The following is a 27445-nucleotide window of genomic DNA, read 5'->3' as shown; positions in this document are numbered from 1 at the left end:
GGAATTTTAAAAGGCACGTAACTCCCGCAAGCTCGGGCTCTGATTAATACGCTTTTAACTGCAGACACAAGACGGCAGAAATACTCTGAAGTTTTTATTCACCCACTGCTGTGACTAGTCACCTCCGAGGAACGAAACTGGACATTTTGCCACGGAGGTAGTTATCCGTCGTCTTTCTGGCGCAAAGAAAGGCGGTGCCGGCGGGCAGGTCCCCACCCCGCCGCTCCGCCCGCAGCTCCGGGGCGCTTCTCCGCCCGAAACCCGCCCCGGTTTCCCTCAGGCACCTTTCCTTCCCCGCCGTCCCCCCCATGTCCGGCTCGGCTCTGGGGTAACCCCGCTCCTGCCGCCGACAGCAACCGGGCGGCGCTGCCCCGCCGCCAGGGGCGGCCATTACCTGTCGCCGCTTACTCCGAGAGGGGAGGGAAACCCTGAGCCCTCCCCGGCGGCGACTCGGGGACAGCCCCGCTCTACTTCTGCCCCAGGGAGCCAAGACTTAAGGCGAGAGCGGGGAGGCTCAGGGCAGGGGAGGCGGGGAGCGGCGGTGCGCTCCCGCTGCCTCCCGGGGCTGGCAGAGGCGCGCTCCCCCGCTGCAGGCGAGCGGCACCGTCCTCGCCCCGAGACGGAGGCTCGGGGCGGTCCGCGGCGCCTTTCCCGCGGTGGCTGCCGGCAAGGCGATCCGCGCCGGCAGGGCGATCCGTGCCCCCCGCCTCCCCCTTCCTCCCCGTTCCCGCACAGCCAGGACGCGCCCCTCCGCTTTCTCGGCGCCTTCTTCTCAACAACCTGTTGAGGGCCGGGGGGAGGGAGGGGGAGGCTGCTCCCTCCGGTAGCTTGCAGGATTGGCAAACCGCTCTGTCCAATCGCGCCAGACGGTTTCGCCCCCCGCGGGTGCCTATTGGCCGCTCGGAGGAGCAGGGCGGGGCTTCGCAACTCGCGGGGCTCCCCTCCGGCGCGGGGCGCGCTCCCCCTAGAGCGCAGCGTGGACGTGGGGCAAGCCAGTCGGGACGGGCCGCGCCGGCGGCAGGAGCGGGGCTGCGACTCGGCCCCTGCGGAGCGCAGACGCCGCTGCCGGGGGCTCCCGGCGCTTCGCTCCGTCGGCAGGGACCATGCAGACCCTCCCCGCCGCGCCGCGGCGGCTGCTGGCCGGCTGGCTGCTGCTGGCCGGCTGCGTCTGGGTGGGGGCGCCTGAGCCGCCGCCAGACAGCGCCGCGGTCTCCTCGCCGTGGGCGCCGGAGGCGGCCCCCGTCGTGGTGGCCAACCGCGGGCTGCGGGTGCCCCTGGGCCGCTCCGCCTGGCTGGACCCCGCGCGGGACTTGGTGCTGCAGGTGCAGCCGGGTGACCGGTGCCACCTCACCGTGCTGGACGAGGACCCGCTGTGGCAGCGCCCGGGCCACCTGAGCCCCAGGCGCTTCCCCTGCGACTTCGGCGCCCGCGAGGTGCAGTACTCCCACCTGGGCGGCCGCAGCCCCGCTCGGGACCGCGTCCGCCTGCAGCTGCGCTACGACTCGCCGAGCCGCGCCCTGGTGCTGCCCCTGGTGCTGGAGGTGGAGGTGCTCTTCACCCAGCTGGAGATCGTCACCCGCAACCTGCCCCTCACCGTGGAGCGCCTGCGGGGCACCAGCAACCCGCTGGACGCCCGCAGCCTGGAGTTCGCCTTCGAGCCGGGCCGCCAGCGCTGCCGGGTGGGTCTGCTGCCGCCGCTGGTCGGGCTGCCCCGGTACGGAGAGGTCCTCAACTACCCCCCGGCGGCGGCGCCCGCGCCGGCGGCCGCGGGCGGGGAAGCGACGAGAGGCGGCCCGCTGCCCGGCTCGATGTGGGACTGCGAGGAGTTCCTGCGCCTGGGGCTGCGCTACCGGCACACGGCAGCCGGCGGCTCCCCCAACCGCGACCTGGTGCCGCTGGTGGCCGAGCTACGGGAGGCGGCGGGCGGTGGGGCACTACTGAAACGCGAGTACTTCCAGGTGCTGGTGAGGATCCGGGCCGGGACTGAGAATGTGGCCCCCAAACCCAGCTTCTTGGCCATGCTCATGATGGAGGTGGACCAGTTTGTCCTCACCGCCCTCACGCCCGACATGCTGGCAGCTGAGGATGCCGAGTCACCACCAGACCTGCTGCTCTTCAACATCACCTCTCCGTTTGGCCCCGGCCAGGGCCACATGGTCAGCACAGATGACCGGAGCTTGCCTGTCTCCTCCTTCAGCCAGCGAGACGTGAGGGAGCTGCGCATCGCCTACCAGCCACCCACGGAGGACTCGGATCGGGAGCGGCTCTTTGAGCTCGAGCTGGAGGTGTTGGACCCAGAGGGTGCTGCCTCAGAGCCCTTTGCCTTCGTGATTGTGGTGAAGCCCATGAACACCCTGGCACCCGTGGTGACCCGCAACACTGGCCTCGTGCTTTATGAGGGGCAGTCGCGGCCTCTCTCAGGCCCCGGTCCCAGCCCCAACCTGGTGATAAGTGATGAGGATGACCTTGAGCAGGTGCGGGTGAGTGTGGTAGCAGGGTTGAGGCATGGCCACCTCACTCTGCTGGAGGACACCCCAGCATCAGCTGCCCCTCGTAAACACTTCACGGTGGCTGAGCTGGCAGCAGGTCGGGTCATATACCAGCATGACGGCAGCGAGTCTCCACTCAGTGACAACCTGGTGCTGCGGCTGGAAGATGGTGGCTCTCGCCACCGTGTTGAGTTCCTTTTTCCCATTACCCTGGTGCCCACTGATGACCAGCCACCCCTACTCAACGCTAACACGGGGCTGGCTATGGCCGAGGGTGAAACAGTGCCCATCACCACTCGTGCTCTTAGCGCCACTGACATTGACTCGCAGGATGCCATCCTGCTTTTCACAGTGGAGTCTGGCCCCACTGCTGGGCAGCTCCTCCTCCGTCAAGCACAGCCACCTCCTGGCTGGGAGGAGGAGGAAGATGAGGGCTTTTCTTGGAGGCGGGTGCTGGGTTTAGCAGGGAGCTCCCATATCTATGAAAAGCCAGTGAGAGAGTGGCTGCAGCAGGACATCGTGGAAGGACGTCTGTATTACCACCACTTCGGGCCTCACAGCCCTGGCCCTGGGGTTGTGTTGGACCAGTTTGTCTTTAGAGTCCAGGATGACAATGATCCACCCAATCGCTCTGGACCACAGACTTTTGTGATCCGGGTACATCCTGTAGACAGATTAGCCCCAGAACTGCATAGTAGCAGCAGCCTGCATTTAATAGTTGCAGAACAGCAGGTGACCCCACTGCGGAGGAAGCACTTGTGTTACACAGATCAGGATTCAGGGGACCGTGAACTCCGCTACACAATAACCCAGCCCCCCACTGACACTGACACTAACCACCCTCCAGATGTATATGGGGCTCGCCTTGGATCCCTCGTGCTGACTGAGGATCACTCTGTGGAAGTTACCCACTTCACCCAAGCCCAGATCAATCATCACAAGATATCGTACCGTCCACCACAGGAGGAGCTAGGGGTGGCTCCTCATTTGATTCAGTTTCAGTATCAAGTGCAAGATGCAGCTGGTAATGTAGCCGAAGGGACTTTCACCATCTACCTGCAGCCTGTGGACAACCAGCCTCCTGAAATCACTAATACTGGCTTCACTTTGCCTGAGGGAGGCAGCCATGTCCTTAGTCCAGCTGAGCTGGATGCCAGTGACACGGACACTGAGCTCGCCCATCTCAGATTTATCCTGACCCAGGCTCCTCGGTATGGCCAGTTGCAGCTTTCTGGGTACAGTTTAATTCCAGGAGGTGTCTTTGGCCTGGAGGATATCAGGCAAGGGAGGGTGGTGTATGTGCACAGTGGAGCTGAGACCAACAGTGATACCTGCAGGCTTGATGTGAGTGACGGGGTTCATTTTGTGCCCATCACATTGAAAATGAACGTGCACCCAGTTGATGATGAAGTTCCTACGCTGCGGTTTCCCCCGGGCACTCTTGGTTCCTACCTGGATGTGCTGGAGAATGGTGCAGCTGAAATCACTGCTAATGTCATTCAGGGCACGGATGAGGATACAGATGACTTAATGCTGACCTTCATTGTAGAGGATCCTCCTCAGCATGGGAACATCCTGGTCCAAGGGGTGCCTGCAGAGAGATTTTCCCAGAGAGATCTGCTGGATGGTGCTGTGGTTTACGCTCACACTGGTGGTGAAATAGGCCTTCTGCCCAAAGAAGATACCTTCAACCTTACCTTGTCTGACCTGTCTGAGGAGTGGAGTGTCAGGGGCAATGTTGTTCAAGGAGTTTCAGTCTTGGTGACCATTCTTCCCGTTGACAGTCAAGCCCCAGAGATTTTTGTGGGGGAGCAGTTCATGGTAACAGAAGGTGACAAACGGGTCATTACTCCTGCTCACCTCAGGGCTGAAGATGTGGATACTCCTAGTGATGATATACTCTGCACCATTGTTGCTCAGCCCACATCTGGGTATGTAGAGAATATCTCTCCAGCCCCAGGATCTGAAAAATCCAGAGCAGGTGTAGCTATAAGTGCTTTTACTTTGAAAGACCTCCGTCAAGGGCATATTTTTTATGTCCAAAGTATACATAAGGGTGTAGAGCCTGTTGAAGACAGATTTGCTTTCCGCTGTTCTGATGGCATTAACTTTTCTCAAAGGCGCTTTTTCCCCATTGTTATTATGCCGATCAACGATGAAGAGCCTGAAATCTTTGTGCGAGAGTTTGTTGTGATGGAAGGCATGAGCCTGGTTATTGATACCCCTATCCTCAATGCAGTTGATGCAGACGTTCCTGCTGATGACTTAGTGTTCACCATCACCAGGCTTCCCAGGCATGGCCACGTTGTGAACCAGCTGGTCAATGGAACTGTCCTAGTGGAGAGCTTTACCTTGGATCAGATAACAGAGAGTTCCAACATTCTCTATGAACACGATGACTCTGAGACAAAGGAGGACAGTTTTGAGGTGAAACTCACAGATGGTAAACATACTGTTAGGAAAACAGTACTCATCATGGTTATTCCTGTAGATGATGAGACACCCAGAATGGCCATCAATGATGGTTTGGAGATTGAAGTAGGTGAGACAGAAACTATTCATAACAGAATATTGAAGGCTACTGACCTGGATTCTGAAGACAAAACCTTGACATACATTATAAGATACGGGCCAGGACAAGGCCTCTTGCAGAGAATAAAGCCTTCAGGTGGAGTTGAGAATATCACCCTGGGAATGAACTTCACCCAAGACGAAGTGGATAGAAACTTAATTCAATATATGCATTTTGGCCAAGAGGGAGTTCGTGATCTTATCAAGTTTGATGTGACAGATGGAATAAACCCTCTCATTGACCGCTACTTTTATGTGACAATAGGTGGCATTGATATTGTCTTCCCAGATGTAATCAGCAAAGGGGTTTCTTTGAAGGAAGGAGGGAAGGTAACCCTTACTACTGATTTGCTTAGCACCAGTGACCTGAATAGCCCAGATGAGAACTTAGTTTTCACTATTACCAGAGCACCTGTTCGTGGTCATCTTGAATGCACAGATCAGCCTGGGGTACCCATCTCCACTTTTACTCAACTCCTGTTAGCAGGCAATAAAGTCTATTACATTCACACTTCAGAAGATGAGGTGAAAATGGACAGCTTTGAGTTTGAGGTGACCGATGGCTATAACCCTGTATTTCGTACTTTCAGAATTTCTATCAGCGATGTGGACAATAAGAAACCTGTCGTTACAATCCATAACCTGGTGGTGAGTGAAAATGAATACAAACTGATAACCCCATTTGAACTGACTGCAGAAGACAGAGATACACCCGACGCATTGCTAAAGTTTATCATCACTCAAATACCAGTTCATGGTCAGATCATGTTCAATAACTCCAAACCGGTCACCACCTTCACTAAACAAGATCTAAATGAAAATCTAATCAGCTACAAACATGATGGCACAGAATCAGTTGAGGACAGCTTCTCTTTCACTGTTACGGATGGCACTCATACTGATTTCTATGTCTTCCCCAACACTGTGTTTGAAACAAGGAAACCTCAGACTGTGAAGATTCGAATAATGGCTGTGGACAACAGTGTGCCTCAAATTGTAGTAAATAAAGGTGCTCAGACTCTCCGTATTCTGTCCACAGGTCACATCGGGTTTCTGATTACCAACAAGGTGCTCAAAGTGGAAGACAGGGACAGTTTACATGTCACTCTTAAGATCAGAATCACAGAGGCACCGCGCCATGGCTTCCTGATCCACCTGGGGAAAGGCAACCATAGCATCAGCCAGTTCACCCAAGGTATTACAATACTCTGTGTTTTCTTTAGATCACTGAAAACATTCTTTTTCAAGCTAAACTCTACTATAATTGATGGGAGAAACTTTCCAAAAGTGAGCTTATTTATTATGGCTTTATTATTTTTTATTTCTGTTTATTATTTATTGCATCTTTGACAACTTTAAACAGGAAAGGGGGTCTGCTGGATGAACACTGAATAAAGGAGCGTCTTTGCTTCGGAGAGCTTACAGTCCTCCAAATAACTGCGATTTGGACTTTCTGTCAGTGATAGAAATTTGGATAACAGAGTTGGTCTGCACATAGTTCCGGATCTTTAGAAGCTGAGTGCCTTCTTTGAACAGTTTTATTTAGAAAATTCTATGGGAGCGGCCAAGCTATTATTAACTAATGGTCATGCCGTGGCTAGGGTATCAGTTGCCATACAGTCTGAGCACACTGAGCTGTAAAAGCAAAAACATTTCCCAAACATGGGGAAATAATACATTATGAGTGCATTTGTTGCCTTAATTACGCAAATCTTAACCACAAAGTGTTTGTGGTAAATTAACAGGTAATGTAAATATTTTAGAATTATGTCAGTGGTACTTACTTTTTACGTGGAACTAAAATACTAGGTGGAATAAATAGGACGGAAAACCACATGTCGCATGTTCCGAAATAAAGCCTTAACACAAGGCTATGAGGTAACTTTAATTGAAATGGGCGCATTAGCTATGCTACAGAGAATTTTCCGTGTTACTTTGCAATAAGTTAATGTCTGGTGAATTGAAAATGAAATGAGGTTTCATGGAGCATCCTGCAGCTGTGGAGTGAACAGACAGCACAACTGCCTGGGGGTTCAGAATTAAAGGGGCCCAGACAGGCTGGACTGTGGAGGTGGTAAGGCTAGAGATGAATGCTTGTAGTTGGCTGTATTTCGTTTCACAGAGCCCATACTGGTATGTATCCCATGTCACAGCCTTGGCTGTAGTGATGTTCTTGTCAGATACACCACATCTTAGCAAACAGGCCTGATGAACTTTTGAATGGCTGGAGTGCCCTATGTTTTGCAGTGTTAGTGCAAAAAAGAGGATGAGGAGGGACCAAACCATGTTTAAGCTTTAGGAACCACCGCATCTCCTTAAATTTAAGGCTGCAGTAGTAAACTGCCAGTAGTATTCAGAATATTGTTGTCAGAAGAAGTGAGAAACAGAGGAGAATGAGAGTGAGCAAATAAACAGATTATCACTTTTTAGTGGGTTTTCTCTTACATTGAAGAAAGTAGAGTTACTGAGTGGGTGTTCCTTGAAAGCAGACCACTGCATAGCGCAGGGATACCCGATTTTTTCAAGAGAGGGGCACTCAGGATAGATACTTGTTACATTCTGTTTCATGCCCTGTGGCCAGGCATACATTTGTCAGATGAACAAAATGCAGTCGCTATCTGGCTCTCAGCTGGCAGTCCGACCATGCGGCATGCTCACTGGTCTTCATGCAGGCTTTCTTAATATCCTGGGGCTGCCTGAGCTGGGCAAGAAGCCTGCAACCCTTAGGAAGAATGAGTTTTAAAGCTAGTGAGGACCCTAGACAGTGATGTAACTTCACAGGTTCCCTGAAAGCAGTGGCACAAACACTCTAATTTGTGTTGAGTTGAAGAGTGTTTTTAAGAAACACACATTTCTTCAATAATTTTGTCCTTTGGCCTCTATGAGCAAATACTTCCTGAGCATCTGTGTTTTCTTCTGTGATATCTCTCTTCTCAACGTCTTACATGCTTTTTATAATGGTTTGTATTTTATGAAACAAACACATAAAAATGTCTTAGGAACGCAGATCCAAGCACTTGAGGGAGAAGAGGTGTCTGGAAAGGCTGCATGAAAGGCAGAAAGCATCAAGCTCACACAGGGATACTACATCTGCTGAGGCCAGGGAAAGAGGACTTGCTGAAGTCATAGAATAACCTGGGAGTGAAAGTCATGGATTTTCCTTTCCTTTTTCCTTAGATGCCCCCATGACTGTAGCTGCTTTGGGTATGGGAGTGGTTGTGAGTGGCAGGGAGACAAAAATTCTTGGCTGAACCTTGAAGGCTACAGTTTTGAGAAGTAATGTGAGACACAGAAGTCTTATGTAGACCAAGCTGCATACTTGAAACTCTGTGGAGTTCACTGTTGTCCCTCACCTTGTGGCCCACTACTGTTAATGGGCAAAGCACTGTTGAATCCAGAGGAGTGAATTTATGTGTGTTTCATGCTTATGCTATACTGGTACAAATAATTATCTAATGTTCAGGGCAGGACTAAACAAGACCCTCTTTTGTCATAGTCTTAATAATCCTAATGTAAATGCAGATTTTGCAACCAGCCATGAGTAATAGTTTTGACTTTGGGGTGCTCTTGTATTGGCTATTGGACCTGCTGTTATACGCTTCCTTTTTATGTTTTTGATGTCCCCTCTTTTTAGGGGTCCTATTCTGCCATGTGAGGCAACCTCTTACAAAAAGCCAAATAGTTCCAGTCTCATTAACATGTGTGAGTCGTGCTGGGGCTTCTAAAACATCGTTACCGTCTTCCAGTTTATGTTGGAAGGGACTTCTGGAGGTCATTTAGTCCAGCCTCTACTCAAAACTGGGCCAACTGACTGCTTTGAGTGAGGTAACATTAATGAAACTAGACTCATTGTGTGCAAGCAGCTGGAGCAGCCTGGTTTTTCAGATTGCCTGTAACTGAAAGAGAGGGCATACCAACTGTTTGGCAATCAGCTTTCTGCCTTATGCTTGAGATCGCTTTTCAATATGTGCCCACCAATCTTCATCAAGTGCTAGGAAGGAGATTAGTCTAGCTTGCAAGATGAGCTAAGAGCCTCCAGTCAAAATGTGGTTGTGCGGAATACAGTATGTCCAGGAGATTTGTCATGTATTTCGTTCAAGAAAAATCAGTGTGGGGCTTTCTAATTAGTATAAATCAAATACTTCTGCCACAAGTACGGTAGATAATCTTTTGCTCGTGAGGCTCGTAGAGTTAATTGGGATTGCTAAAAGGGGATATTAAAGTGTGGAAAAATTAACTTCTCGATAAAACGTCCCCAATTTCTGCATATAGTTGGTGCTTTTTATTTTCTATTTAATTGTTAAAATAATCTGAATGAGGGAGAAAGAGAGAGACAGACAAGTGTCAGTAACGAAATAAAATATTCTTAAAGTACATTAAGCAGTTCCTAAGTTTATTCGAGTATCACAGAATCACACAGAATGTTAGGCATTGGAAGGGACCTCAAAGGATCATCTAGTCCAGTCCCCCTGCCGGAGCAGGACCACCTAGATCAGATCACACAAGAACGTGTCCAGGCGGTTTTTGAACACCTCCAGAGAAGGAGACTCCACAACCTCTCTGGGCAGCCTATTCCAGTGTTCTGTTCCCCTTACTGGAAAGAAGTTCTTCCTCATGTTTAAGCGGAACCTCCTATGTTCCAGCTTATATCCATTTCCCCTTGTCCTGTCATTGGATGCCACTGAGAAGAGCCTGGCTCCATCCTCATGACAGTCACCCTTTAGTACTATATGTTACTTCATGTTGCACCTGAAAGCAGCACTTTTAATTAATTATTATTTGTGCTTTATATTGACAATTTGATGATAGCAAATGCAGAGAAAGCTTAAAGAAAAACACTTGCCACAAGGTAATTTCTAGTCTAGTGCTGTCCTAGGACAAAAATATATACAAAGAATATTGTGTGTGCATATTCGACTGCACTCGTCTCTGCAAGTCAGGGCTGGAATTTGTTTATAGCAGATATTCATAAAGATTAGATAATTTGCTTAAAAGTGGGAAAAGTCTATTAAGGAACCGCCAAGTCTTTCACATTTAAAGAAGTTTAGTGGTATATAACAAGTAGGTAGCTGATGTTTGGATAATGTTTCGAACGTACAAAGTGCGACAGACTGCTGAGTGTGTTTTGGGAGTCCTCTGTTCCACGTGGATAAGTTTATGAGTAAGGGCTAGGTCACATCCCACAGCTCTTCAAGTGTGCTGAGGAGCCTGGAAGAAGGGGAAGGAATAGCAGAGAATAAGGATCTGCCTTGGCAATAATACAGCTTGGTTGATATCTCGGCACTTCGTGTAGACACCTGAGGCCAAAGATACCTACATGGCTACTCAAACCAAAACCACAGCACTTTGCAAGCAAAGATTTTATTCAGCATCCACTCCTGATAATGGTTTTTATCTTCTTTTTCAGACAAGTGTTTTCAGAGAGATGAGTGAATTATGTTGTGAAATGCATTTGTTTCCTAAAGAGTATATATTAATATATGTAACCTTTAATAACCCCATCAGTTCTGCAGAATTTAAAATGGGAAATCAGTGCCCTGATCTAGTGGAGATAATTTTATTTTATTTTTTAATACAAAATTATGTTGGATGGATTTCAAAATTATGATGAGGAATTTCAATATCACATTAATATTAGCAAGCACTATAGTTATACAGTAATGAATTATGGTTACAACTAGGCGAATTTTAATATAACTGGCATAACCTAATCAACTGTGAAAGGAAAGTGTAGAATTGCTCAAGTGACTCTGAACATGCCAGCAGGAACAGGGAAGTGATCCTGCCCCTGTACTCGGCACTGGTGAGGCAGCACCTGGAATATTGTGTCCAGTTTTGGGCCCCTCGCTTTAAGAGAGATATTGAGCTCCTGGAGCGGGTCCAAAGAAGGGCGACTAAACTGGTCAAGGGGCTGGAAAATAAAACTTATGAAGAAAGGCTGAGGGAGTTGGGGCTGTTTAGCCTAAAGAAGAGGAGGCTGAGGGGAGACATGATTACGGCCTACAAATACTTGAGAAGGGATGGTGGGGAAGTGGGGGAAGGGCTCTTTACATCAGTGATGGGTGATAGGACAAGAAGAAATGGGTATAAGCTTAGTCAGGGGAGGTTCAGGTTGGATGTTAGAAAGAATTTCTTCTCTGAAAGGGTTGTCAGGGAATAGGCTGCCCAGGGAGGTGGTTGAGTCCCCATCCCTGGATGTGTTTAAGAAAAGGGTGGATGAACTGCTTAGGGACATGGTTTAATGGGGGATTAGGGACGGTTGGACTGGATGATCTCTAAGGTCCTTTCCAACCTAGAAATTCTATGATTCTATGAATCTATGTTCTTAATGAACAAAAAGCAGGTAATTCCTTTGCAATTCTTTTGACAAAAGTAAGATGTTTGGATGACAAGTGGCTTTTCTTGATGAGGTGGTCCTGGTCCTGCAAACACTGGCTCAAGAGCTTATCTTTATATATGTTGGAACCATGGATTTTGATAAGGCTACCCACATGAGCAGAGCTGAGCACTTGTGTAAGTGTTTGCAGGATGAAAGATTTATTTGCACCACTGGCATGAAGAGGTATTTGTTTGTGTCCCTTTTACAGCACCATGAATTTTTGATCTTTACTTTTCAAACATTTGTGGAAGAGATTCTTCGGTGACATATGTTTCATGATAATGTTCTTGTTTCCCCTAGAAGATGTCTGTCTTGGAACTAAGGATTTTGAGGAGCTCTAACAAAAGTGCTTTTGGCTTCTTTTTACTAATGCATATGCCCTAACATGGGAGGAGAACTTAGATGATACTTGAGCTCCACTTTGATGCTATTAATTTCCAGCACTTTTTCTTAAAAAAAGTATCAGACATGGATTTTTACCAACAGCAGTCTTTCAGAAAAAGTATCGAAAATTAGATTTTATGTATTACATGTTTCTCATCACTGCTCAAGGAAATGAGAACACATATTAATAAATATTTGTTTATCTTTTACATAATTGCTTTATGACAGTTGATTCAAAATTGTGCATTGAATTTTTTCTTACTGAAGTCTTGTCGTTCTACTCTAATTACATCTGTTAGGGTTCTTAAAACAGTCAGTCGCAGTGTTTGAGCACTTTTGTGACAGTTCATATAGATTATATGCCATATATCCTTTAAAAACATGCTGATAGGAAGGATGAACTGGTGGAGAGGGCATGTTTTTGTGGGGGGACTAGAGAGATTAAGATCTCTGTACTGCAGAATGTGCAGAGATATCCTGTCCTAGAGGTAGACCACATGACAGAAGTAATCTAGTTCTAGAGGCGGCGTGGTCATGTGGACTAATTTATCTTGCCTCTTGAATGGAGGGTAGAATTTAACATGGAAAATATCCTGGGTTTTGCTTCCATTTCAGCCACAGATTTTCTGTCAACTCTACAGTACTTCTCAGGATGAAGAATCAATATCTTAGTGGAGATGCACCTCTGTTTAAGAAAATGCACTACTAAAAATATTAAGTAGTTCTGACCGTTGAGCCCATGTTTTTACATTTCCTTTCAGTTCTTTTTGTAAATATGTCTTAAAAGAAAGAGGGCGCTGGGGAGGGGGAAGTAAAGAGAGGGAGAGTGAATGTTATCTGTAAAACTTCAAAGCTGTTAATACTGAAATTCCTGAGCTCTGCTGAAGAACCTTGACCTCTCTCTGTTGAAGCTAAACTATTTAATACATGTCAAGTTTTTCTATTAAAAACAGTTTCCTGCATTCAGCATTTAAAATTAAATTTGTTTTTCCTCACTCCTTCCAGCTGATATTGATGATATGAAGATATGCTATGTTTTACGAGGAGGTGACAATGCCACCAGTGACATCTTTCATTTCACGGTTGAAGACGGTGGTGAGTACTTTTAAGATCTGTACTTTCGTTGTTCTTGAAAGAAAGAGTTTCAGTATACTTTGGGAGTTTAAGAACATTGAATTTAATTGAGGGAAGTCCATGTTACCTCTTGGAATATGATTTTTGTTATGACTTTCCCGTATTGTGGACTATTTCTGGTGATTACAAAGAGAGGTGTTGATAAAATGATAATTGCATCTAATGAAAAAACATTCAACCTACTCTAGCAAGAAAGTGAAATTCTCTAAGTTTACTCAGATGTCTGGGCTTTCTGTAGCTTTGCTTTTTTATTCCTTGTCCAGGCTCTTTACACATAAATTCTCATAAGCCTTTTATCTTGAGCAACTTTCTAAATTTTGATTTACAGTTATGGTTGCCTACCTCTTTAAAGATTCCAGCTGTAAGACTATTCATATGGATGCATTAGCTCTGATGTACACGATGCCTGGATTTCAAGTTCTGATTCTACCTATTTAACATAGCAGAATCCTCAATGGGTTGTCAAAGAGCTTTGTCAGGTGACTGATGTGAATTCTCCTGACTAGTACTATTTTGTAGGATTGTAGAGGATGAAAAAGAAAAGAATAAAAACAAATCGAGAATACTGGCATATACTCATTCAGAAAAAAAAACGTAGTGTTTTTTTTTTAAAGAACAAAGAAAGAACAGTTTAAGGGTTAAACACATTCAGAGTCTGTACTTAATGTGAATATTCCTAAATGTAGATACTCCTATGTGTGGTAGCAGGTGGCTAGATTATGTTATTTTAATACCTTTTTAAGTATGTGATATATAGCTCTATGAGTAACTGGCAATAAATATTATTAGTTGATTTAATGATATAGTTCTCAAAAAAATGCTTCAAGTTAGCTTATTTTCAGCTCATGTATACTCAGCTTGTGTTACTTCTTTACAAGAGATGCAGCCAATTAACAGTATTAAGATCAGTGAACAGGGATTTGTCCTGTCTGTCACAGATTAAACAGTTTTGTCGCTGTCTACCATTGCTGAGAGTGGAATATTGAAGCATGTTCTCCTGTTCATTGTGCTGGACAAGCACAGAAGAGACAGTACCTCTAGAGACTTTTGAAAATGTCTTTGCAAGTCTTTGCTACATCAGAGAACAAGTAGTGAGACAAGAGTTTGTAACATTTGACTTATTTTCATTAAATGTTTTCTTTTAACTGGGATATAAGTTAGAGAAATTTAAAGCTAAGTAAAGATAATGCAGCACAGACTGCTGTATTTTCTTCGTAATACCATAATTTTCTTATGACAGGTGTCACCACATGATGACATTTTTCATGATTTTCAATTTGTTCTGGTAGGTGAACAAATAGTCTTAAGATGCTTCAAGGTTTAATATGGTGGGAGTAATTAAAGCTGAAGAAAGTTTGATCTCAGCAAACTGATTAACAGCAGTTCTTAAAACTCCATTTTTCCTTGAGAACCCAACATTTGTGAGACTTCTCTCCATGCTACTTGAACACTTTATAGTGGCAAATGCGTAGTTAAAGCAAATTGCACTTAATATATTCTGACTTCATACCAAGAATTTTCCTTTCATTGGAAAGCTTACCTGTCACATCTGCTTCTACTTGGCAGAGTTGTAACAGCCTGTCAATTGTAACAGCATGCTATTTTTCATAGTACAAAGAATCATTATGATAACAATGTACTTGCTGATTTTTTAGAGCCTTTGGAAACGTGACAATGTTATCATTTTGCAGACTACTTAGCTAGATGGTGAGATGGTCTTTGCTTTCCTGAGGCTATTTGTTGACAAAGTGAAAAATGAGCTGTGTTGCATTTCACAGTATTTCTGATGTTCTGTTTGACTAAAGATGGTAAAACTGCATTTAAAAGCCATGAAGTCTTGATCAAAACATTAATATTTGTCTGTCTGAAATAACTCAAATTTATTAGCAGTGAATTTAGAATCTGTAGCAAGGGTGAAAAATCCAGCAATTTAATCTAACTATATTTCCACCCTCTTCAGAAAGACATCAAAGCCAGTGTTTTGCAGCTCAGGTATGTTTTGGCAGAATTTCAGTGATACCAAGGCTATTGTTTTAGTGGTTTTGATTTTAAGCCAGATCCTTCTAGGAGACTAAAGACAAGATCTGAGTGACAGATGCAGCACAGACTACCAACATCCACAGTAGAATGGCACTCTTCAGACTTCTGTCTCCTGTATCAGGAATTTTGCAGTAGTAACAAGTTTATGACGGCTACCATGCAGCGTCTAATGCTGTAAATGAAATAAGTGGGACTTCACTGAAGTTGAATTGTCCCACAGTCCATAAGTCATCCCGTTGAAATTAGGAAAAGTTTCAAAATTTGTTTCAATGAATGAATATTTGTTTTTATTTTTCAGATAATGTTATTTCGAATAAGTAAAAAAAAGTTAAGGTACATCTTTGAACCCAAATATTTTGTATCTCCCAGTTCTTTCATGCCTCAGCGAGGGGAACCTACACCACCAGTCCCCACTCTCTTCAAATAGTATGAATTAGAAAGTTGATTTTGCCCCGTACCTCTAGTGTTGCCTGTAAAATACTCTACTATGTATCTTGGAATATTTATTCATGGTCTGTGAACTAGAGATAGGAGAGGAGCATGACTTTCTCTTGCTCCGTCTTTTGATGGTTGATCTGTCCCACTCATTATACCATGACTTAAGAGAACAAATGCATTTGTTGGTCTCTTAAATGATGATAGTCTGTTTGGGGCTCAAGTCCGTTATCTCAGGCAATTGTGTGGAGGCCAACTGAGTACAAGAAGTCATCAGACTACTCCAGTGTGAATCTTGTTGTGGATCTGGAATTTTGTTTATCCTCTTACATGTAGCTAGCATTTGTGGTAAGCAAGTCTGGGCAACAGCAGACTAAATGGGTAAGTGAGGGGAAAAGAGACAATTTAGCACTGTGACAGCTCTTGGCCCCTTGCCTGCTCAGTTTCTCACAGCCAGAGTAAGGTGAGCGCCATGTCACATGCCAAATTGTGACCTAGGGTCTGAAAACATGAAATATGGTACTGTGACAAACTTTTTTTCTTACCGATGAAGGGAGAAACCTGCAGCCTAGACAAATGGAGAATAGCTCAGGGATTATGGCTGTCTCAGGATAGCTTTCTGAGTATAACTAAAGAGAACAGAAGTGGGCTCAAGATGAAGAGAAAGGAAGGCCATTTAAGAATAAAAGGAAGAAAGCCTTTAGGGCTGTAATTCACAAGAGAGAGCATAGGCCTGCTGTATTCTAACCAAAATTAGAGTTTTCACCAGGAGGAACTGGTTGATATTTTAAGCTCTGAAAGAGTCTTATTGTCAGCATCAATTACCTGCATATGTATGGCTACATTGCTTTTCTGTCTTTTAAATGGCGTGTTTCATAAGAGTAATCAGAAATGAAATAAAATGAATGTAATTCAGCTATTTATCAGCACTAATATTTTTAAAGGTGGAAGAGTTTTTAATTCTTCATGCTTAGGGATTTAGCCTCAAGATGATCTGCTATAAAGTGAGTGAACCCTTGCATTTCCATTATACTTAGAACAAGAAGACACTAAGATACTGGATGCTGCTGAGTTAGCTGCGTGATGTCTTGAAAGAAACTACTGTAGTTCATGTTAACAGTTTGTTTTCTCTTTTGTTTTGAATTTTGATCTTAAAATGATCACGTGGAGACATGTTGATACTGAAAAAGTGTTATGAGTCCATTTTAGCAAAACCGTGAAGAAAGTATGGAATTTTGTTTTTCGCAAAGGTTGCAGAATAGTCTCAGTTGAATCCTTTTCCTCAGAAGTGGCCTCCACATTCCATTAAGAAATTGGAGAAAAAACTTTTCTTAGCAAGTGCAATCATGTGACAGTGGTGAATCCTGATGTTTATATTGTTAAATTTTTAATTCGATGATTAGTAAAAGCACTGATACTACCAGAAGGCAGGGCAAACAGGATTTTTTTTTTTTCCTGTGGAGAGGTAAAAAAATGGAAATCCAGCCTGATAGTTGAACTCCTGGATGTATTTGTGATATGTAAATTTACACATTATTGAGACACTCACTAGACTGAAGAAAAAGATCCAGCTGAAAAAGCACTTGAGCCTTTTAATTAGTGAAAAACAGGCTCACAGAGTAACTTAAATCTGATAGATTTAGTGAGAAAGTGCAGTGACTGCAGCAACTTCATATTGCTGAAAGCTCAGGGAAACTGGATATGTATGGCACTGCCAAATATATCCGTAAAGTTGATGCTTCAGCTATGCAAAATGGCACTAATCCGTATGGAATGAAAGTTGACACAGAAATTAGCTCTAATGTGTTGAGCTCTTGTGCCTGTTTCAGAAAACTGCACACTACAGTTTCACCCTACATCCCTTGTGAGTTGTCTGAGGCATTTTTACTCCTTACATGAGAGACTAGCACTGAGAACGCACAGTTAAAACTGAAGTCCGTCATTTACCTTCAGTTTATGCCCTCCTTGTCTGCTTTTTTATTGTCACTGCAGTAAGGCAGAATAATTGAAAAAGAACATTGATCTAAATGCCCACCTATCCAATCTGTAGAAGATACTTTCTCATTAAATGTGCAGTTTTATATGATGTGAAACTAGTTGAACTGGTTTAAGGCACATTTTTGGCCAGATACTGCTGATTGTGTTTCATAAAACAAACATGTCCCAAAGCTAACACTAAACGCAAACCCCAGCTCAGACCCCATACCTCTAGAGGCAGAATCAGTTGAATACATTCCTTTGCCCAGCAATGGGTACTGGCATTAGGGTAACAGTGCGCTATGCTGAATGCCAGTTGAAGAGCAGAGCTTCTCTGTGAAGGACTATTGCTGTCCTCATTTTTGCTTCACACAAGAAATATTCTTTATTCTATTTCAGTGTTGTGGATAACTCTGAAATGTTCAAATTCAGACCATGTGAAGTCACTTCTAAATAGTGATCTACTCCCAAACATTTTTAAAGGATGACCCTGTTCTTGACCTGCTTGTTGTTTGACTAGTGCTCCCATCACAGCAGTCTGCCTTGCTTGCTCCTCCTCCTCTTACCCTGTCTGTCTTCTGAAGCTTGGGGAACCATCAACCAGGACTGCAGTACCCATGGAAGAAATTCATGTTATGTGCCTCAGTAGTTTTTGTAGCCAGAGGCTGGTGCCATACTAACAATGTTTTGTATTACGGAGTCGGTTCCATTAAATTTTCTTCTTTTGAGGAAAAAAATGAGAAAATGCTGATTTGGGCCTGGAGCATTCTGAAAAAAATATAAACTAAAAAAAAAAAGAGACTGTGCAAGGGGGAAGCCCATTCCCTATTCGGCCTTAATTTGAACCATAATCAATCCCTCCCTTACATAACTGCACTCTCTGCTCAGTGCTTAAGCGGAGTCCTCCAAACTGCTTCTTTAGGGCTGCTAAGTGGTATCTTGCAGTACAGTGCCTCAAGGGTAGAACGGTTTCAGAAAGAAACAAGATTTTATTTTTTTTTAACTTCAGGCTCTTTGGGAAGCTTTTCTGACTTAAAGCCAAAGCATTGCAAAGCCAAGGCTCACTGAAACTGGTGATTTACATCATTAGCTAAATCTTATTTAAACTTTTAGTTACAAATCCCTAAATGCCTTAACACAGCACTGCATTTTCCTCTACTAACATTGGTTAAATCCCCGCTGAAGCAAGAATCTTTCAAAAACAATTCCCTGAAGTTAGCCTTTAAACCTAGTTTCTCGGAAAACTTCATAGACTTTTCCCAAATATGTTTATGGAAGAAATTATGTTAATTAAAGAAGCACTGTTCTACTGCTTAAAGAAAACTTCCATTAAGTTTGTGTAATTATTTCATCTGTCATCCTTCATTTCACTAAATAAAAATTTTTAGGAATTTCACCATTCTAGTAGGCTTTATTCATTTGTGAGAGAATATTACACTCCTGAGTATAATTGTTAAACTAAAACTGTTGTCAGTGCTGCTTTTCAAAGCCATAACACTGATGTGTTTTCCTGGGTGAGGTACAATAATAGTGTAGGAATAGACATTTTGGACTCGATATCTGAGAGTTCTTAAAGAAGCAGACTGGTAAAATGTCATTGGGAATTATTTGCAGCCTCCTTCCTTGACCTCACATGTGGCATTTGGGCACATTAGTCTTGGCAAGAAACATCAACCACATTTATCTTTGGCTTAAAAATGAGGGCATCGCACGCTGGCGGTGTATTTGCCGTCATTTGCCAAGTAGTGTATTGGATTCTGGTCTGTTGCCAGACTTGTTGCTGCTGTTTTAATATACTCTAAGTTGGTGCCCAAACAATTTTCCACATGTCATGCTTCTTACTGTAAGTGTTACCAAGGGATTTACATGGAAGTTTGACACTACAGTTTATAAAAAAAAAAATAAACCCCTAAAAAATAACGCTCAAAATAAACATTTCTGTAAATAAAAAAAAATAGTTCATGGGAGCATTGTTGTAAACGTGGCTACAAGGTCACAGCAAAATTAATATTTGTTAAAATATACAGGAGTAGCTATGTGTTTTGCGTAGAGATGATTATATGGGCCTTACAGCAAGTCTAGTACAGGCCTTACTAATCTCAGTGGAAAGATTTTCATTGTCTTCTGTCCCAGTTATATTGATTTCTTTGTACTGACGCTTTAGACTGACTGCTGGAAATGATTGAATTTTCCATTTCAAACTTGAACATCACCTTCTCCTCCAAATATATATGTAGAAAGGAAGATCTGCTTTATCCAGATAAAACAAAATGGTTTATGGAGAGGAAAAAAGGTAGTTGGTAGTTGTTTTTAGTTCAGCAACAGAATTTTTGTTTTTAATTATTTGGGTGCCAATGGTCATTTTAGCCAAAAGCAAACTTTCCTCTGCTCTCTATCCTTGGTTATTCGCCATTTTTAACAAAAGCAAAGCAGTGTAACCGAAGGCGTGAGTTTAGGTACTGATCTGAATTAGGAAAGGAGAGGCAATTGTGTTTTGAATTGCCCTTTACACAGAAGTTAGGGCACTTTGTCCAAGCATGTAAGACTCAAATGCAATTTCTTTCCTTTATTTCAGAGGCTTTGAACTCCCCATAATGTGTCATCACTTATATTCTGGCCAGTTTTTTATTCATTTTCTATTTGCATCCTGTGTATATGAATTCTTAAATATTTTTTTCAGCATAATCTGGACTCTGATGTTCCACTCTCCAACTAAGTTCTGTTACCATGGGGCCAACAAATTCTCATTTTTTGTGTGTGATCCTCCCCTCTTTTTTCCCCCCTATATTTCACCTTTTCTACTAAGACCTGCTATGTTCCATGGAATAAAACAGCTTGAACAGACCGATTAGGAGCAGCACATTCCAGAATAACCTTTAGGCTGGTGGCTTAGATCAAGGTTTAAAATGGGGAGATTTTGGTTCCAGTTCTCTTTGAAGTCAGGGCAAATAGTCTTGTCTTCCATGTAGAATGAGCATCCCAACTGCTGAGTTGGTTGGGTAGAAGGGAAATGTCTTCACACCATCACTTGGTGATAGATATTTTTCTAGTTTTAAGCTGAGATCACTTGCTGAATAATCACACTTTTAAAGAACAATGTATTTGCAACAAAATTGGCCATCTCAGGTCTTGGAGCTGAATCCTGCTTGCTTTACCAAGCTGAATAGTGCCATTGATTTCATTTGACCTGATCTGGTGAGAAGCAAGGAAGATAATGCTCAAGATAGCACTATGAATACTTAGCAGGCTTTTTATTTAAAAATGATCCACAATTTAGCTTTTATATTCTTATGACACATAATAAGGCCTGGATAACAGCAAAAGAAGCATCACAATGAACAGTAGAATTAGGTCAAAATGCAAGAATTAAAGGGATTAAGGAGACACACTAGACTTAAGTGGAAGAATTGAGAACTCTCAGGCATAACACTGATTGCCAGTGACATGAGAATCTGCAGAAAGACACTAATTCCTTAAGTGAGCTATAATAAACCTGTGAAATTATATTGGTTGTTGGCTGCAAATATTCTTGATTCAGACAGACTAAAGAGGTCCAGAGAAGAATGAAATGAGAGGAGGGACACTGGCTACTGTTGGAGAACCCTGCTCACAGCAGCTCAGCTTGTTTGTGATTTCCCAACCTGTTTTCACTGAGGGAATCTAAATAGCCCTCAGGATGAGTTTCGCATTTTTCACTCCACTTGCAGGTAACAGTGTGGAGTCCTTAGATTTCCCGTAAAGATTCATTTGATCTGTAGATAAAATGTTTCTAGGAAGTTTCTTGGTTTCTTTAAAAATTAGATTACTATTTATACAAGAAGAATAAACACACATGAAACAAACTGCAGATATGTGACAGTTTTCCACCAAGTAAAGTTAGTCAGTCTTAACCTATGGAAATACACTAAGAATCAAGTTAAATTAAAAATGAAGAAAAGGTAATGAAGACATACATTGTCATCAAATTTTTGCAATTTATGTGTCTTAGTTTACAACATTATCATAGAATCATAGAATGGTTAGAGTTGGAAGGGACCTCAAAGATCATCTAGTTCCAACCCCCCTGCCATGGGCAGAGAAATCCTCCACTACACCAGGTTGTCCAAAGCCTCATCCAACCTGGCCTTGAACACCTCCAGGGATGGGGCATCCACAACTTCTCTGGGCAACCTGTTCCACTGCCTTACCACCCTCAATGTAAAAAATTCCTTCCTTATATCTAATCGAAATCTGCCCTCTTTCAGTTTGAATCCATTACCCCTTGTCCTATCACTACACGCCCTTGTAAAAAGTCCCTCTCCAGCTTTCCTGTAGGCCCCCTTTAGGTACTGGAAAGCTGCTATAAGATCACTGCAGAGCCTTCTCTTCTCCAGGCTGAACAGCCCCAACTCTCTCAGCGTGCCTTCGTAGGAGAGGTGCTCCAGCCCTCGAATCATCTTCGTGGCCCTCCTCTGGACTCACTCCAGCTGCTCCATGTCCTTCTTATGTTGGGGACTCCAGAGCTGAACACAGTATTGTAGGCGGGGTCTCACGAGAGCTGAGTAGAGGGGCAGAATCACTTCCCTCGACGTGCTGGCCACGCTTTTTTTGATACAGCCCAGGATACGATTTGCTTTCTGGGCTGCCAGTGCACATTGCCGGCTCATGTTGAGCTTCTCATCCACCAGCACTCCCAAGTCCTTTTCCTCAGGGCTGCTCTCAATCCATTCTTCGCCCAGCCTGTATTTGTGCTTGGGATTGCCCTGACCCACGTGCAGGACCTTGCACTTGGCCTTGTTGAACTTCATGAGGTTGTCACAGGCCCACCTCTCCAGCCTGTCAAGGTCCCTCTGGATGGCACCCCTTCCCTCCAGCATGTCCACAACACCACACAGCTTGGTGTCGTCTGGAAACTTGCTGAGGGTGCACTCGATCCCACTGCCTGTGTCGCCAACAAAGATGTTAAATAGCACTGGCTCCAGTACTGACCCCTGAGGAACACCACTCGTCACTGGCCTCCACTTGGCATGTATCAGCAAACACATGGTGTATTTTACCGCCTGTTCAGGACCTCAAATGAAAAGCTTATTTGTATTACATTATGTAATTAACTTACATTTGCTAAATTGTTGCTGTGGGCTGGTAGGCATTGGGAATGTGCTGAAACTGAAACTTTATATAACCGTTGAGTGATGGGAAGTTAGAAGCTTGCTTGAAGAAAAGGGATCCAATATGCGTACGTAGCCTTTCTAGTACCAGACAGTTGTGAAGAGCAGCCATAGCAAAGCATTTATTTGTGTGCTGGTTTAGCATCACTTCAGCAGCACAGGGGAGTGCAAGGCAATGAACTTTCTTTGGAGTTTTCCTGTGCAAGTTAGAATTCTCTTACTCTTAAAAAGTTCAGTGTACTTGGAGATATCTCTTCTGACCTAGTCTTGCAAAGTGTAACATGCATAAGATTGTGCAGGCTGAAAAGCAAGTCTGCTGGAAAACAGAGTTATAAGAATTAGTATATTCATTTATGCTGTTTGCTGTGCTAAGTCTTGCACTATGAGAACTGTTCTTGCCTTGTCAATCTCTGCCTACTTTCTGGGAAAAGGAAGGCATTATTTTTATTCCATAACCCCAAACTGTGTTTGGATAATGTTCAAATTTTCTCTGAAGTTACATGACCTGTTCTTTATAATAGGCATTGAAGAATTTAAGAAGAGGAAGTTAAAAGCCAGGAATAATACAACCAGAGTGAAAATCCTGTTAGAGTAAATTAATGAATTAATTTTACCTGTGTTGTTTTTTGTTTGGGTTTGGCCTAGATGAGAATTTCTTAAGTCAGTATATTGTGGTTTGTTTTCCCTTGGGTTTTCTTCATTTAATCTTCCTTTTACAGATTTAACTAATTAGTTTTTGGTTTTAGTAGTAGAAAGAATTCAATTTAGCAGTAGGCCCTTAGGAAGCTCTTTGAAAAGACAGAAGTTTTCTCTTTTCTCCCTTTCTGAAGAAGGATTTTAGCTTGTTTAAGTTCGAGTCATTAGTAAAACATTAATTCATTCAGCTTGATAACAGCATTGCCCTGAATGTTTGCCAGGATTCCAGTCTCAGTAACTTTTAACTTAAGTACCAGCGTAGCACTTCTGTCACTCTGCTGTATAATGTGCATTTTCTTCAAGACTGTAGGAATGCTGTTACCACACACTTTGCTGCCTCTTTAAAGCTTTGTAGTTAGGGTGGAACATAATAATTAGAGAGGGAATTGTAAGGATACCTTTAAAGAAACATTTGAAGCCTAACTCAAAGCCCAGTGCCTCCAGTAAGGCTTTTTGTGCCTAGAGGATTGTAGTTTGATCCTGCATTAGTGAAATCAGTGAGAATATTTTTTTAACTTACTGTTGTGATGTTCAAGAGCAGGTCATAGAAGATAAGATTCTCATAACTAACAGCATGTTATGAATCACTGTCCCTAAAACTATTTTACCTATTTTACCCTAAATGTTTTTATTTTGGGGCCCTTGAAGTGTTGGATTTTGTATTCCAATGTCTCATCTTTAGGCAGAGTTCGTGTGCTCAAGAGCCTGAGAGACTGTAACCAGTTAAAAAATCCCACTGGAGTACTATGTAGTCTTTTAAGAATTGCTTGGTCTTTGTGCTGAATTCATTCACCATCCGTACTGTTTAATCTCAGTAGTGCTCTTTAGGCTGGCTCATCATTACAGTGGAGGACTTGTAGTACCATGTGCTTAAATGCACACCGCCCAAGAAGAATGCACTGAGAACCTTTAAAATAGAGATATAAAATCCTAATGAAGAGGAAACTAGTCATTACCAATTATTTTTTTTCTGGAGTGCGTCACTTTCAGCTTCTTCCTCAGAGATAGGTAATGCAGCATTTGTACATTTAAGATCCAAATAGCTGAGCTTCTCTAGTGGGAGCTCCTCTTTGAATGGGATTACATCATGAATTCATCCTAATCAAGTGAAGGTCCTTAAAGTGCTGAAGTTATAACCATAATAAATATAGATTTCCTCCATAACCAGTAACAAAATGAGAGGCACCTCGAGTGTGACTAAATTTAGATGTGGTACAGGAGCAATTGCTCTGAATTATAATCCAATTTTGCCCATATTTCTTTTTTACTGTGTACTTGGAATTGCGTAAATCATGTAAGTATTAAACAGAGCAACTTTCAGCGCTGGGAAGATTTACAAGTTAGATGGTGAAGTGGACGTTTTCCAGGTTGTTAACTGGATGCCCCATCCCTGGAGGTGTTCAAGGCCAGGTTGGATGAGGCTTTGGGCAACCTGGTCTAGTGGAGGGTTTCCCTGCCCATGGCAGGGGGGTTGGAACTAGATGATCTTTGAGGTCCCTTCCAACCCTAACCATTCTATGATTCTATGATTCTATGATTTGGGCATTATGCTAAACATGTGAATGGACATGAGATTGTCAGTCTTGCTTTTACTTAGTTGGTCACTGCTTACTGTATTCATCGCTGATACTTGAGACCTGTCCTCAGTTTTCTCTGCTGCCTGAGGGAGCTTAAATAGGTATTTCCTACACAACTGCTGTAGCCTTTAGGCTATAGGAAACGTGAGGTGAATCGCTCTCATTGAATCCATGTCATTTTGTGTGGAATGAGTAACTGTTCACTGTTGAGCACAGGTCAGGTTCTCTGTCCCAGCACGTCAAAACCAGGCCCTTTTGGGCTGCTGCTCAACTCTTGTGTATTCTCTTCTCCATCCAGCATGGTGGAAAAGTCTCTTCCTTCATAATCTTCCCTTATGTGAAAGCTTAACCCCCTATTTTCCCTGGCCCCCGGGAGTTTCCACTTATGCCCGAGTGTGAGATTGTCCAGTTAAGTTTTCAGCGCTCTACCCTCCATCTCCATCCAATCAAAGCTTTTTTTTTTAACTTCCCCTGTACTTTTTCTGCCTCCTGCTTGCTGCCATTGCCTGGTTGTACCAAGAATCATTCAGAGCTAATCAGATGGTTATCAGATGACTAGGTCAGCCAGGGACAGAAGGTTTCCTTCTCCTAGCAAGGACTGGGAAAAGTTGCTTGTAGACCAGTGGCAAGTTGGAATGAGACAAAGCAAAGCATTGCTTTTGGCATTGTTTTACCACCAATGAAAAAACTTGGGCAAAAAAAGAAGAAAGAGCTATGCTTGACCCTCCTGAATGTATTCTGAGAGGACTGAGTCCTTCATCCTTCAGAGCAACTGGAATAGACAAGACTTTAAGCATTAAATTGAAGCTATGGACTGCAGCAGTTGAAGGGACATAAAAATGAGGGATTGTATTCTTGGCATTGGGACATCTCAGCCAGCCCTTGAGTCTGTATGTTCTCGTATAGCTCTCATTTTTTCCCTTAAAGACACACATAAAGTCATTTAGTAGAATGTCGCTCGAGTATTGTAGCAATAGCATAGCAGAGTCCTGTGTGTCATTTTAAGTTGCACAATTACTATATACTTTGTGCTTATTTTCAGACGTACTACTTCAGATCCATAGAAGGGTCATAACTGAGCTAGATGCAAATAAGCAGGATAATTTTCTCCAGCAGTGGTTCTGCCCTAAATCATATAATGCATAATTCTTGGATTTCAGCTCGTGAAGAATGGAAAAACATCATAACAGAAAAATGTTTTATTCACTTATTTATTTAAGGGAAAAAACATCTTTTCAGAAAAAAAAATAATCCAGTACTAATGCACTTCCTACCTCTAAAATATCTTATTGTATGTGTACCTGTTCTCCGTTCAACACGCATGCTTACTGACCTCCATCTCTACATCAAGGCAGTGAGCCTGCAGTGATTCCCATGTTGTGTCTCTGTTACTCTGAATGACACTGCTATTTGAACTCAGATTGTCAGAAAAAGATCATATTCATCGTTTTGAAGTCTCAGATTTCCTCTAAGCATCTGAGGAGTGTAACTTATTAGCACAGCCACCCCTAGAACAATCTCTAATTACTCAGTTGTTGAGATCTCCAGTGGCTGTGTTATCCTCTGGAGCTTCCTGCCTATGGGGAAACCTCACTCAACTCAGGTACTTCAGAGGTTGCTCTTATGTATGATGAGTACCATCTTTGTTGAACAGCCTTCCCTTGGTTTCCACAACTGAAAGAGAATAGATCTAGATCTTCTGTGGACTTGACTTACATTTTTAGTAAAAGTATGTGCAAATGTATGTTAGCTGTTTGGGACAGAGCTGCATTTCCTAGCTGTGACATACTTTTACAAATGCAGATGTGCCTTGATTTGGCCACACATGCCTTTCCTTGATTGTCCTCTCAAACAGGCAATATATTATTTTGGTAAAAAAAAAAAATAGCTCCTATGTTGTTTTTTCCTGCAGTACTTCTGCGTTGTTCTTTGCATGGAATGGATGCACATTGGTGCGAAAATATGTTGTAAGACATCTATAGATTCATTGGTTAGATCTCATGTTTTCATACCTGTTGAATACTTTTGAAAAGTAATAATTTTTGTATAGTTTTTTCTTCATAGAATTCATTTTGACTTGTGAGGTTTTTACACAATGCTGTCCATGTAGCTTAGTTCTTCAGATTTATTCAGTGAACTGAATTGCAAATACTTCCAGCTTAAGTCCACTTCTGCTTTTTTTTTTTTTTTTTGTCTTGTTTGGTGACTCCAGAATGAGTATAGCTATGGTGGGATTGAATATTAGATGTGAAGATAATCACAAAGAGTTAATATAGACTTTCTTTCACAGCATTCGACATAACATCGCATGACAAAATGATCTTAAACATTTAGCCAAAACCGAGTTTCATAAAATGACAGTTTGGACAGCTTGAAATGTTTTGTTTGAAGGATCATGGATCTTGTCAACTTTCGCAAGAAATGGGAAGTGTAATTTCCTGAGAGGCTTTGTTTCATGAAACTTAACAATAACGGTGATTTTGCCAAACAAAGAGTCTAAGCTGCTTCCTGTCTGCTGGCAGTTTTCGAATGCTTGGTTTCTGTATTTCGCCCATGGTACGAAGTTGCATAACAAGGATTGCCACCAGATTAGAGGTGGGAATGTAGTTTTTTTTA

At 43.3% G+C, this 27445-nt stretch overlaps 1 protein-coding gene across 1 annotated transcript in view; it reads left to right on the top strand.

The window, feature by feature from the left end:
* The first annotated feature begins 1103 nt into the window (after positions 1-1103).
* The window catches only part of FREM2 (FRAS1 related extracellular matrix 2), a 136192-nt gene continuing 109850 nt past the window's right edge, over positions 1104-27445 (top strand). Inside the window, exons 1-2 of the mRNA XM_086612625.1 lie at positions 1104-6255; positions 12829-12918. Of these exons, the coding sequence (XP_086468751.1) occupies positions 1104-6255; positions 12829-12918 (5242 nt within the window). The remainder of the gene's footprint in view (positions 6256-12828; positions 12919-27445) is intronic.

Source organism: Tauraco erythrolophus, chromosome 1, assembly GCF_009769465.1.
Source record: "Tauraco erythrolophus isolate bTauEry1 chromosome 1, bTauEry1.pri, whole genome shotgun sequence".
In the NCBI taxonomy this organism is placed as follows: Eukaryota; Metazoa; Chordata; class Aves; order Musophagiformes; family Musophagidae; genus Tauraco; species Tauraco erythrolophus.
Note: the sequence above shows the minus strand (reverse complement) of the source record. Positions and strands in the feature narration are given on the sequence as shown.